Here is a 14,432-nt window from a genome sequence, read left to right as displayed (position 1 = left end):
GGGAAAGAGAAAGAAAGTAAGCTTAGGGAACCCCAGTATTCCTGGATTCCTTTCCCAGAGGAACTCTGCTTACCATAAACAACAAATGCTTCAGAAGTGGAACGAGAAAATGAGAGTTTTTCCTAGAGTCCCCAATGATATGTAAAGTTGACCTGCTTGTGGCTCTTCTGTAAAATGCTGCCATGAAAAAATGACATCTGACAATGTGGCAGACTTTCACTATTTTGACCATTTGACAAATGAATCCAGATACTATTCAGAAGTCATCTTCTTAGGATTTAGAAATGTTCAAAATCTGTTGGTCTACAGCTTCTTAAAAGTGACTAGTGCTAGTTTCCCTTGGCAAAGAAAGGCAGCTTCCTTTCTAAAGTTTAAGAATAAGGATATCCAGAGATCTCAGAATCTACTTTCTTATAGGAGATGATGACTAGATCCTGCCCAGAGGACTGGGGAACAGTGTTGAGTCTAACTTAAGTCATCTTATCATCAGCATGGTTGTATTCGCTTCAGATCCCTGAACAGAGGACAGGAAGTTTATAATGATCCTCCCAGGAGACAAATGTTCCCCTATTTAGACATAAGAAAATAGCATGGGCTGAAACTCCAGATGAGGTAATCCCATCTCTTCCCTGGGAGAGGGGATTCCATTAAGCCTCAGCAATCTGAGAGGAGTGAGCAGAATCTTTTATAAGGAAAGCTCAGACCTACTTACCGCTTTATTGATTCCCTCTGCCTCCACCCTCAAGAGACTTCTACAGTGTTCCATTAGAAGACTCCCACATACTCACTGAGACTGAAGCAAATATTTGTGGCTGAATTTAGCAAGCAGACTGAGAGCCCCTCTGGTTCCACTCTCACCCTAAGATGCAAGGATGAGGGACTTGCCCTAGACATTATGAGGTTCCCAGAGATCTGTGCTTTGATCTTGGCAGTACTTTTGCCCACTCAACTGCTCTTTTTCACTTTCTTTACTTAGCTGACTCATTATCTTTCATCATAGAAATGTTTCCTGGAATCTCATCCTGACACTAGATGGCTATTGGCACCTCCTCCATGTACCCACCTGACCCTATCGTTACCGTCGTCATAACGTGCCCACACGGTCTATACTTCCAGATCCCTCGTTATTAATTCTCTAGGACTTTTTTACCTTTTGTTTCTTCTATTTGGAATATCCATCCACTGTATCCCCCTTCATGAGTGGGACAACTCTTCAGTTGTGACGTATGTTTCATGTACTCCAGGAAGGAGTCTCTGACCTTACAGGCAATGTTAGGTACTTGCTACTCTGTCTCACAAGCCCATGCTCACCTCCCTATCACAGCACTCACCATGAACTCATCTGTTCATGCCTACTTTCCTGGACAAACTGTAAACCTACTGAGCACAGAAATCTTACACTTTCTTTCTAGTCATCTTATGGGACCTACGTAGGGCCCCCGGTACTCAGGCAATACTCAATAACTATTTGTTGAGCTGAACTCCCAGGTTCTTTCTGGTAGAACTGGGCTCCATTAGTTTATTTAGTGGGGGAACTAAACATCATGGAAAAAGCATAGATTTGCCAGACATACGTGGGCCTGAATCCCAATTTTTATCACCCACTAGTTTAGAAGTGTTAGGGCAAATGATCCAAGCTTTCTGAGATCAGCAAAGTAGCTATTATTGGCATCAGTAAATTGCCATTATTGTAGAGTAAACCACAGAGGGGATAGGAGTGCAGAGCAGAGGCATTCAGCTGGCTGATATGAGAGAAGCTTCCTGGGGATTCCCATAAGCTAAGGCATGCCCAATGATATTACATGTAACAATTAGATGAAGGATGATGAACCAGTGTCGTCCTTCTTCCAGCTCTTTGAATCCCTCACATACTGTTTTTAGTTTTGTGATTGCTCTTTCTGCCCTTTCTATCCCTAGACCTTCTCCTTCCTATCATGAGGCTAAGTCCTTGCTTATATAGCAGATCTCTGCCTAACCTCTTGTGCAAAATCTTCTCTGATGTTCCTCTAGCCCCCAGATGGCCTTTGCTATCTAGTCCTGCAATGCCTTACAACATGCTCATCAAAATCTTCCCTCTCCTCCACTGTAACTACTTGTTAAATTGTCTTTTCCCCCTACTCTATCATAAAATGCCTAAGAACAGGTACCCCCTTTTCTCTTGTTCTAAACAGTGTTCACCATATGTAGAATGGCTTGGGAACAAGTCTGAACTAGGAAATATGTTTCAAGAGATGAGCAACCGGTTGTAAGCTCCTCTCTGTGTGTGACCAGGGAGGTCCCTTACCCAGGAGAATGACGATACAGGCGAGGATAGCAATCAGCGCCCCCGTGCTCAGGCCGGCGTTCAGGATGTAGGCCTCGGCATTGCAGGAGAGCAGTGCCCCGTTCACGTCACACCCGCAGACTTTGATGGTGAGGGTGTTGGTGCTACTCATGGGTGGGATTCCACCATCGCTGATCACTATGGGCAGGAGGTATAGATCCTGTTTCTGCCGACTGAACCCTCCACGCCGGGCATAAACTCCTGCAGTGTTATCTGTTGACAGAGGGAGACAAAGCGTGCTCTCATATCAAGACTATTCAAATCACAGTGGCATTCAGCTTGGTGGATTTGAGGGCACTCTTCTCATTCCAAAGGTTAAGGATCAGAATCTTCTCCACTTGTTCTGTTATCTAAGTACCTATAGCAGCCACACTCATTTGCATGATAGGAGCACAGAATAATCTCTCTGCATTTTGGAACAAAACTCAGAAATTGCCTTTTTTTTTCTTTTTTGATACCAAGCCTTCAATGGCAATCTAATACACCATTTTCTGCCTTTTTTTTTTTTTGCCCCTCCTCATCAAATACCATAAGAAAGAATGAGTTTTCACTGTATACTTTATTTGCAGTTAATGTCGGACATAATTAAATATCGGAGGGCGAGAAGAAGTAGCACAAAGCTTCTTTTATGTATTTTCACTTTCCCCACTTCATGACCAACATTTGGCCCAATTTTATTGGTACTTTTAAAAAATTATTATCTATTAACTATTATCATTCTAAATATGCCCTCAAACTTGTCCAACAATAGACTTACACATGAATCCCAAAGGAATATATCTGCTTTAAAGAGGAACTATTTTACAAACCTTGCAGCAGATTTATGGTTTCTTTGAAATTCAAATACCATCAGCCACCCAGTTACACACATTATACCTCCTGCTTAAAATAATTCTAAGTTTCTCTGTTGCACACACAACACAGACCATCTCTCTTTGCACAGTTTGCTACCAGATAATTCCCTAACCTATATTTCCCCTTGCCTTTGGGCTCACACTCTGCTCCTTTCCAATAGAATTGTTCCTACTTGCTCTGTAATCGTAGACACAGCTATAGGGCATCACAGAACAGTCTGTAACATGCAGAACCCACTTCTGTTCCCCAAATACACAATGTCCTTCTCTGTGCCTTGTCTTTTTATCCATTGCACTCTGGCCTGAAAAAGCTGTTCCTTTTATCATAACAGTTGAACTCCTCAAGCTTCAAAGTGGAATTCAAAAGTCATCCCTTTATGGCACGGACAATGGAGTGATTCTGTTAAAGGATGGATCCACTTGGAAGGTCTGAGCTCAGATTCCACACAGACCCAGGTGCATGCTGGGCAACTGTAGTCCTGGCTGGCTGGGATGCTAGAGAGGAAGGATCGCAGCCTGGTGGGACTCCTTTGAGAGAGAGCCATTGTATGTCCCCACTCAATATATATGGAGTGTTTGGACTCTATGACAGAAACTGAAAGACTGGATGATGTAAAAGCCTTGAAAGCAACTGCAGATACCAGAGACAGTGTGAGAGGAGGGTGGAAAATAGGAAAGGATGAGAGGGAGGGAATCAAGGGGATAAAGAAAGAAGCAAAATATTTAAGGGGCACAAACATGGAAAGTTGTTGATAATATGTATAGTAATATCTTTGACTGAACAGATATACAGTGTATTCAGGATGGGAAAATGCATTTGGTTTGTTTTTACAGTGATTAAATGTAAAAACAGAATAATAATAAATAAAATAAAAAGAAAATACCTTTCTCTCTCTGTCTCTTTTTCTCTAGTGCTCTGCTGAAAACACCTACCTCTCCATCTCCTCTGTCTCTCATAGGAAAAATAAAAGTAATTTCTTCAGGAGGCCTTCAGAGACCTTCCCTAACACGTTCTTTAGGACCCATCACACTATGCATTCTTGTAGAAATAGGTTATCTCAGTCTTTTGTTATGATTTGTGTACATAACCACTTTGACCTCTACAAAACTATGAGAGCTTCTTGTGAATAGGGGATTTTATCTGATTCATCTCGGTCTCTCCAGTGCCAGGAACACAGCAGATCTCAATAAATATTTATTGAACAAATGGCATAAGTGTGTTCTGGGAAAGGTTTAACCAAAATTCCAGATGTTGGCTTTCATGTATTCCTTTATCTTTTGTAACTTCTGTTCCTAAAATGCTTTCTCACTATAATATCTGTTCCAACCAAAAATATGTTTCTAGGACGTATTTTCTGGGAAAAGAGGAATAGTAGTAGTATAAAACAGTAGACATTTTTAGTATTTTCCACCAAATCTCTCCATATATATATTTCCTCAGACACATACACACACAAATACACAAAATGATGCTCTGGTTTGGTCTGTCCCTGTGGTTTAAGAATCAGTAATGTATAACAATGTGAGTGTTACAGCTAATATCATGGCCCAGAAGCAGGAAGGCTTTAAATATTTTAGACTCTCAAAATTAAATTAATATATTTTAGCACAAAGAAAATGTCATTTATTCCTGGTGAGGTCACATATAGGTATAAATGGATAGAAATATGGTGTGATATGATATGATATATATAGTTGTCCCTTGCTCTCCATGGTGGATTGGTCCTAGGACTTCCCAAGGATATTAAAATCTGCAAATGCTCAAGTCCCACATAAATAGTGAAAGTACAGTTGGCCCTCTGGAACTTGCATTCTGCATCTGTGAAGATCGAAGGCCGATTGTATTTGTGTATACGTGTGTGTGTGTGTGTGTGTGTGTGTGCAGATTCAGTTTCATTTAAACCTCAGCAGACATTCTAAGTACTGCAGAAGGTAAGGTATATAGGGATCAGCAAAGGGCATAATGGCTACATTGCTAGACTCCCATGTAGTCAGCCACAGTTCGAATCCCAGACTTGGAGAAAAAAAAAAAAATTCATGTCAGGGATGTGTACGTGTGTTCCCAAGATCCCTAGAGGAAAATGGAGGAGAAGGGATTTCGGTGTGGCCATCCCTCCTGAGTGGGTAGTGTCTCGCTTTCTGTCTCCCCGTCTCCCTCTCTCTGTCTCTCTGGCAAGTGCACGCACCCCACAATAAAAAAACAAAACAAAACAAACAAAAAAAACCTCTCTTCAAAAAAACACAAAAAAATGAAGAAGATAAGGTACATGTATTCACCAGCTTTGGCAGGCCTTGTAAGGTTAGATTGTCTGCCCTTCACTGCCAACATCTCAATAAAAACAGGCCAGAAGAGCTACGCCTCATTTCTGTAATTTTGGAATTTCATATGATTAGCACATATTGCTCCTATCATATATTTTCTTCCTTTCCTCAATGAAAATTATTTATACTATGGAAAATAGAAAAAAAAAGCAAACTAGTCAAATAAAAGTCAGTTACCTATTCTTTTCCTGTTGTAGGCTATATCATTGTTCCTTCCTAAGCAATTACAAAAAATGGCATATCTATAATAAATTACTATAAAACATTTTTCCTCATTATAAATTATTTTGCGTTCAAATAAGACTTCCACGAATGAAAAGTCACAATCTCTACCTCATTTTAATGATCCAAATGTCAATAGTACCATCAGAATAAAAATAAGTATTACAAAAATTTTAAAAGTGGGGCCAGCAGGTGGCACAGTGGTTAAGGTGCTGGATTCCCACATGGTCCACCATGGTTCAAGCTCTGGACCTGGCAGCTTGAAAATCATGCCCAGCATGTGTGCATACATGCCCAAAATCCTGAGAGGAGAATGTAGGACAAAGGATTGCAGCATGGCTATCCCCTCTGGGAAGATTTTTCACTTTCCTTCTCTCTGTCTCCCTCCAGTGAGCACACACACCTTACAGCAAAAATTCTAGGAAAAAAAAATAATAAAAAATGTAAAAGGCAGGCATATTAATTATATTACTTTGTCACATATAACTTTCTGATCTGAGTGGCAACCCAAGTAAATCATTTACTTGGTTTACCGACTGAGTCCTATTCTATTACTAATGATGTTGTGGTTGAAAGATAAAGTAGTGTTTTTGTTTCTATAAACTTGAGAAAGCCATAATTTAAATTCTATTCTTCAATGTGCCATCCATGCAAGATTGCACCTCCAGATCTCAGCAGGCTGACTTACACATGAAGGTAATTGAAAATCCAACACTAATGGAAAACATGGGTCTGAGTATGATCTCAGCATACCAATTCAAGACGTTTCATATTCTGAACAGCTGTCTTTTCAGACACATTGAAACTTTTACATAAAAGCTCATCAAAGTGCCAAGCTGACTGAACCATTTACAATCTCTGAGTGATAGATCAGAAGAATATCAAGAAGTTTTTATAAAATCTCTCCTAGTACAACGTGTTTTATATATGGATTGTAAAGATCAGTTTAAGAGGTGGGAAAAAAATGGACTAAGCGTCTCTTCTTGACCATATACTAATAGCATGCTTTAGAATGGGTAATTGTTCTCAAGTAGCGCCTCATCAATACATCTTTTTTTTAAGAGATATTTTTGTTATTGGGTGTGTGCATTCACCAGAAAGACAGAGAGGCAGAAAGCAAGAAAGCAAGAAATCACCCCCCAAGTGGGATGGCCATGCTGCAATCCCTTCTTCTCTCTTCTCTTTGGATTTTGGGCACTCACGCACACAGGCACATACACCCAGCATGAGTTTCAAGCTGCCAGATCTGGATCTTAAACCACGGTCAACTATGTGGAAATCCAGCAACTTAACAATGACACCATCTGCTGGTCTATCATCAATTCATCTTTAACATTAGAATGGTTGATATCAAGTTTGCCTCATGGGGCTATTATTGGAACTAAATGAGGTGATAAAAACCAGTGTTTGTCTTCTTTGCTGTCTTCTAGAGGTATCAAGGAACTCTTTTATGAGAAAACTCAACACTAGCACTAAGACCCTCCAGAGCTGAAGAACTGATAAAGAGCAAACATGATAGGTTGGAGATGTGTCAAATAGACTTGCTTGGCACCAATGAGAGTGTGATTTTTCTTTCAACAGGGGCTTTTTTGCTGGAAAGAGACAGAGATAGAGTGAGAGAAAGTGAGAACTTCCCACAGGGGAGGGGGTGGATATACTACAATCTCTTCTCCATTCTGCTTGTGGAATTTTGTGCATATACACACACATGTGCCTGGCATGATTTTCAAGCCTCTGGGTCTGGACTCAAACCATAGTCAGCCATATGGAAATTCAACTCATTAATCTACACTACCTGTGTGCTCCCAAAAGGGACATTTTAGAGAATTCAGTATTATGACCTTTCTTGTCCTCTACTCTCACCCATTGTTTTCATCAGCAATAGCCACTATGAAACCAATGGCTAAGAGAGTTGGATCCCATGTGGTTGATGGTGATTTGAATCCCATCTCTGGCAGCTTGATAGGCACACCAGGCCCGTGGGCATACATGCGCAAAATCATAACAGAATAGACAAATGGAAGACAAGGGGTTGTGGCATGACCATACCCCATTGGGAGGTACATTTTCCATTTTTCTTTCTCTTTCTTTCTCACTCTAGCAAATGAGTATATCTCCTGGCATGTAAAAAGAAAGAAAGAAATTAGGAGGGAGGTAAGGATGAGGGGAGGAGAGAGAGAGATAAAGAAAGGGAAAGAAAGAAAAAGGGAAAGAAAGAAATAGGAAGAAAGAAAGGAAGAAAGAGAAAGAAAGAGAGAGAGAAAAAGGAAGGAAGGAAGGGAGGGAGGGAGGGAGGAAGGGAGGGAAAGAAAGAAAAAGAAAGAAAGTAGGAAAGGAAGGAAGGAAGAAAGAAAGGAAGAAAGAAAAGAAAAAGAGCCACTATGGTCAGGAACTTAATGAGAAAAATATAGACAAAGAAATGAAAACAGACTAACAACCATAACAAAACTCTTTATTAGGAGCTGACTTTGCATCCCAGGTTTGACAACAGATTCTCTGAAATTATTTCAAGAAGCCTGCCATTCTATCCATCTTTTAGAGGTCTGTCCTACTTTGGACATATATATTTACTGTCCCAAGGTTTTGTGGGGGACCCAAGAAATACAGAGGTTCAATGAGGACACATTTTCAAGGAAGTGTCAGTTTGACTACGTGGTAAGTAAGATGGTTAGTTAGTAGAAAAAGACACATATTCTAGCAATTAAAACATTTCCATCAAGAGATTTCACAGATCTGTCTCCTATATAAAACCACTAAGGAGTCTTATATAAAACCTGACTGAGTCCTTGGGGTCAAATAGACCTAGTGTTCATTCTTGAATCTTCTCCAGATTAACTGCCCAGCTTTAGATATATTAAGTAAGCAACTCGAGTTTCTGTATTCTTATCTTTGAAACTAAGAATTTCTAGAGTTAAATTTGATTTCTTTATAAAGGAACTTAGCATAGTAGCAGCCTGTTGAACATACCCAGTAAATACTACTTCTTTTCTGGAAGCTCCTCTCTTTAAGCAATAGACTGATGAGGGAAAACAAAAATTCACTGGCAAAGAGGAAAGTGAGTTCTTGGAAATGTCATTACATCAGTGAATGCAGTTACCTAAAGAGAAGGAATTGGGGCCAAAGGTGACAGGGGGGACAAGGGCTACAGGATTCTGCTATTTGAATCCTGGATCAGTATCTTGAAAATGACCCTAAATGTGTGTGCTTGCATACTGGGCTGCCGAGACAGAGAGAAAAAAAAAAAAAAAAACTCATCCATAGAGATAAGAAACTAGTTCATGATCTTCAATCTCCCTGAAAAGATATTTTCAAGCACCTTCACATGCAATATTCTCATCTCTGGCCACAAACATGTATACCAGTTCTATTTTTTTCTCCCCCACTTAGGCAAAAACTTGCAATAAGGCCATTAATTAGTAATATATATTGTAAGCAAATTGTGTAAGGCCTAGCTAGACTCCTAATTATATGCTGTTTTTACCTATGCACTTTTTTTTATTACCCTAACATTGTAAAGATTCTTGATAATGATGGTCTCCCTGGCACCAGGTTGAGGGTACAAACTCAAGGGGTCTGATTATAATATAGCCCAGTAGAGGAATAGATAAAATTTGATATTAAAAAAGAAAAGTATGGGGGCCAGCAAGTGGCATGGTGGTTAAGGTGCTAGACTCCCACAAGGCCAACCATGGTTCAAGTCCCAGACCTGGCAACTTGAAAATCACGCTGGGTGTGTTTGTGTGTATGTGCCCAATATCCCAAGAATAGAATGGAGGAAAAGAGATTGTGGTGTGGCCATCCCCCTAGGAGTGATTTTTTCACTTTCCCACTCACTGTCTGTCTCTCTTCAGCAAACACACGCTCCCTATGGCAAAAAAATAAAAAAAAGAAAATGGTAGAAAGTATGATGGCGAAATAGCCCTTGGTAATTAAACTGCATAAGATGCCAGTCTTACACAGCCAAAAATATAAAAATAAACCAGGAACAGGACAAAATGGATGATAGCTGAGCATAGTCCCTGCATGTTACGTGCTTGAAATGAGAAAGCACTGAGGCAGAGGACCAGCACATTCTGTCTCTCTCACCACGATTTAAGGAGTGGTTGGACCTGTAGTGCTGAGATAGGTCATCCTGACAGCTTCCCTAAAGCTCTTCCTTGCAGCTCCTTGTCCTCTATCCAGCTTTCCTCTGAAGCTGAGCAGTCTCTGTTTTCTGAGAAGCACATCAGCCCGAAGAAAGGCCACAGGGTGCATCCATCTGGACCTCCTATCTGGAGACCGTGGAAGGTTTGGAAAATCTAGGCCGATTCTTGCTCCCAGGGAAATATTTTGTTCTCTTATGACCCAAATCTACCTACTCTATCATTTCTGCTCAGATATCAGAGACAAAGTAGTTCTATCTACCACATAAAAGGCTCCCATACACTTGAAGACAGTCGATTATTCAGTCTCTAGCAGAATAATCATTATTTGATTACTTTCCTCTGAGCCCACTCTGCTTTCCCTAGAAATGTGGCAATCACGCCAACAGAAAAAAGAAAAACAATATATTTAAGCACATATGTAAAGTATAAAGTGTATCTCAAAAGTTTGTGTGGAATTTTAATCGTTAATCATTTCAGAAGGTGACCAGGAGTTAGAGCAGAGGTGAAGCAACTAGACCCCCATGGGAAAGTCCTGGGTGTGAGTCCTGAGGCCTCCCTGAGTGTGCTGGTCACACACACATGGTCAAGATCTCAGCTAAGACTCGGGGTGGAGGAGGCATGGAGACCCCATAGGGCGAGCCTCTATCTGTATCTCTCTCTGTTTTTGATTCCTGTAGAGGAAGTAAATGAGTAAACAAACAGAAAAAAAATATCAGAAGTATATATAGTACATAATTTAAAAAGACATCATTTGAAAGTTTAATTATTTAGATTTCTTTTGCACATTTCAAAATATTAATTTTAAGTTTTGTTGTCCAGGTTTGCCATCTTCTATCTGAGAAATTTCAAATACAGTTTTTCAAGTTTGTGTAATACATACTTCTGGTGTTACCCATGCTTAAAGATAGATTTAAGAGGGAACCAGCAGTTAGTGTAATGGCTATGTCGCTGGACTCCCACGTAGTCGACCACGGTCGGTTCGCGTCTCGGATCCAGTGGCTTAAAACTCATGCCGGGTGCGTGTGCGTGTGTGCCCAAGATCCCGAGAGGAGAATGGAGGAGAAGGGATTGCGGTGTGTCCATCATCCCTGGGAGATGATTTTTTGCTTTTTGTCTCTAATGTCTCTGTCTGGTGAACGCATGTGCCCTATAGCGAAAATCTCTCAAAAAAAAAAAAAATTAAGAGCCTGTATGTATATCTTCATTTTCTCACCTTTCTCCACATTCAGTGCACTGTCTACCTACCTATAGTCACTGCACACTTTGTACCTTTGACAGCTCAAGGTGATAGAATGTGCTCTCCCACCTGACAGTCATCTACTGGAGGGCAGGGACTTGGCTCACTCATACGATCTCTCATCTTTGTGCATTTAATAGTGTCTCATGTGTTGGCAGGAAGAATAACTGAATAATAGTCCTTTGGCTACATCTCACCTTAGTCTGGTTTTTCTGCCCAGTCAGATTCTTAATCTTGCATTTTCCAGTACCATCTTTCCCATTCCTAACTTTATTTTTTAGGTTTTTGCAATAGGGTATGTGTGCTCACTGGAGAAAGAGACAGAGAGAGCAGACAAAGAGACGGAAATTAAAAAATTACTCCTGCCCCCTCCAAGACAGATGTCTATGCTGCAATCTCTTCTCCTCTTTTCTCCTCTCAGGATTTGGGGGACCAGCAAGCGGCATGGTGGTTAAGGTGCTGGGCTCCCACAAGGCCAATCATGGTTCACATAGGAACCTAGTGTGATTTTCAAGTACTGGGTCAGTGATTCGAATTGTAGCTAGCCATGTAGGAATCAGTGATTTAACCACCACATCACCTAATGGCTCCTCATACTTCACTTTTAAACTCAACCCAACCACTGCTTCTTATATTTGTAGTGTATATTTTCTTTTTGCTAAATAGCCTCATTGTTCTATCTCATTATGGTTTTCTTAGTTTGACTGAGTCAGATTCAACTAAAGCAACATTTATTAAGCTGATGATATGGGCAATCTTGTTTCTTGTTACTTTCACATAGCTTATCCTGAGAATATTTAAAACTATGTACAGAGGGATCAGACAGGGTGTAACGGTTACATTGCTGGACTCCCACGTAGTTGATAGTGGCTCGAGTCCTGGACCTGGTGGCTTAAAACTCACACCGGGTGAGTGTGCATGCATGCCCAAAATCCCAGAGAAGAATGGAGGAGAAAGGATTGCAGTATGGCCATCTTCCTTAGGGAGTGATTTCTTGCTTTCTGTCTGTTGAGCACATGCACCCTTTAGAAAATAATCCCTGGGGTGGGAGGGGAATTATTTGCAGAAAGTATAATTACCTTATAGGAAAGAAAAATGAGGAACAAAGAAGGAAGGAACTGTTTACAATAACAAGGAAAATACAGACAGAACTAGAGTTCAAATGTCTCCAGGTTTCACTTCATTTTTATTAGTACACAACTGACTCTGAAATCCTAATATTGCAGGACAATTACATTAGTTCCTTTTCATCAGATTTCTCCAACGTGGCTGATTATTTATATGAACTCCATCAGAGCCAGATAGACTGAGTTTCCAGATTAAAGAGAAACTCTTACAAATCTAAAATATTGTGGCACAGAGTCACCAAGAATCAAGGGTCCTTAATTAATACCCCTGTTTTTTACCGCATTCCCAGAAACACACACACACACACACACACCAAAAAAATATGTAAAAGGCCAAAAATTTCCATTTTCTAATATTTTGGAATGAAAGAGATGCTACAATGAAGTAAATACTATAAGAAGCTAACTTCAAACTATTAAAATTGTTTTGCTTTTTTTCAAGAGAGATTTTTGCTATAGGGGGTGCTCACCAGAAAGAGACAGAGAGACATAAAGTGAGAAATCATCCCCCAAGGGGGATGGCCACACCATAATCCCTTCCCTTCCATTCTCCTCTTGGGATTTTGAGCACATACGCACATGCACCCAGGGCAAATTTTAAGCTGCTCGGTAGAGGACTCAAACCACAGTCAACTACCTGAGAGTCCAGTAATGTAACCATTACACCATTTGCTGATCCCTAAAATTATTGTTTAAAAAAATAAATAAATAAAGTTTGAACCCAATAGGTGTTATGTCTCCAATACTAGGGGGTAGGGGAGGGGTGTTACATTCTTTCAGTTAATGCCTTTCATACTGAAGGATTTTCAAAACAAGAATCATAATAAAGAATACCATGGTAGAAATAATTGCTGATGCACATGTATGAAATTCAGGCATGTGTACATGAGACACTTGAAGTGTGTTAGTATCGACAGATTTGTCATTATTATATTTACCACATCCTTTAGAATCAGTTCTCCTCTCACTGCAGTTTGAGCATAATTTTCTCCTAGGTGGCAGGATATGAAGGAGAAAAGAACATGCTAAGTATTTCTTCATTTTAAGATAGTGAAAACTAGGACCAGCAGTTGAAGTAATTTTTATGTTGCTGAACTGTCACATGGCTGACAGTGATTAGAGTCCCAGACTCCGAGGCTTGAAACTCACACTGGGTTTGTGTGTATGCATGCCCACTATCCCAAGAGGAGAATGGAAGAGAAGGATCTGTGGTATGGCTATCTGCCCTGGGGGGAGATTTCTCACTTCTTGTCTTTCTCTCTGGTGAGTGCACACATCCTATAGCAAAAATTCCTCTAAAAAATAAAAAAAAGAAGGTAGTAAAAACTAAAAAAACATTTGGTGGAATATAAGGAGGCTTCAAAAAGCTCTTGGGAAAATGGAATCAAAACATAATACAATTGTATCATGGACGTTTTGAAAGTCCCCTCATATGAACACAAAGGGTTAAGTCTCTGACCAGAGGAATCTTGGAAGAATGATGTGTTATTCCACCACAAAGATATTTCTTTTCAGAACCAGCAGATGGCAAATTGTTATGTCACTGGACTCCCACATAGTCAACCGAGGTTTGAATCCCCTACACAGAGACTTAAAACTCATGCCTGGCACGTGTATGTGTGTGCCCAAGTTGCTGAGAGGAGAATGGAAGAGAAGGGATTGTGTAGTGGTCATGCTCCTGGGGAATGATTTCTCACTTTCTATCTCTCTGTCTCTCTGAAGAACACATAAACTCTATAGTAAAAATCTCTCTCTCTCTCTCTCAAAAAATAAAAGCTATTTCTTTTCTTGCTGGGTTGGGGGTGGGTCCCCAGATAAACGGCAAACTGCAATGATGAATTTCAGGCAAAAAAGAAGCATAATTATTTACACAAGTGAAAATGGCAGAACATTAAAAGACATCTGCCATTGTGATCTGCCAACACAGCATCTCCATATTGGAGCAATTAAGGGGGAAAATGTTCTACAGAAATCTGTTTGGCTATCCTTAAATTGTAAAAGTAAAAAATCAGAAGCATACTTGGATTCTATTTGGTGTTGCAAAATCCAAAAATAAAATAAAACTTAGTTTAGGGAAGAAAAAAAAAAAAGAAAAAAAATGGAAAGAAATTTATTTTCCAATCAGGTTGAATCTATCCTAGCTATCATGACTCAGCCAACTCCATTTTCCATGAAAATATTTTGTTTTTCTGTTTCCTAAAC

At 40.0% G+C, this 14,432-nt stretch overlaps 1 protein-coding gene across 3 annotated transcripts in view; it reads right to left on the bottom strand.

Moving 5' to 3' along the window:
- The window catches only part of CDH11 (cadherin 11), a 201,234-nt gene that overhangs the window by 3,150 nt on the left and 183,652 nt on the right, over positions 1–14,432 (bottom strand). For all 3 annotated transcript variants that reach the window (XM_006143787.3, XM_027770043.1, XM_027770044.1), the window contains one exon: positions 2,285–2,536. In XM_006143787.3, coding sequence (XP_006143849.1) covers positions 2,285–2,536 — 252 coding nt within the window. The remainder of the gene's footprint in view (positions 1–2,284; positions 2,537–14,432) is intronic.

The sequence above is a fragment of the Tupaia chinensis genome, unplaced genomic scaffold (genome assembly GCF_000334495.1).
Source record: "Tupaia chinensis unplaced genomic scaffold, TupChi_1.0 Scaffold000105_1, whole genome shotgun sequence".
Lineage (NCBI taxonomy): Eukaryota > Metazoa > Chordata > Mammalia > Scandentia > Tupaiidae > Tupaia > Tupaia belangeri.
This window is presented reverse-complemented; position numbering and strand designations above follow the sequence as displayed.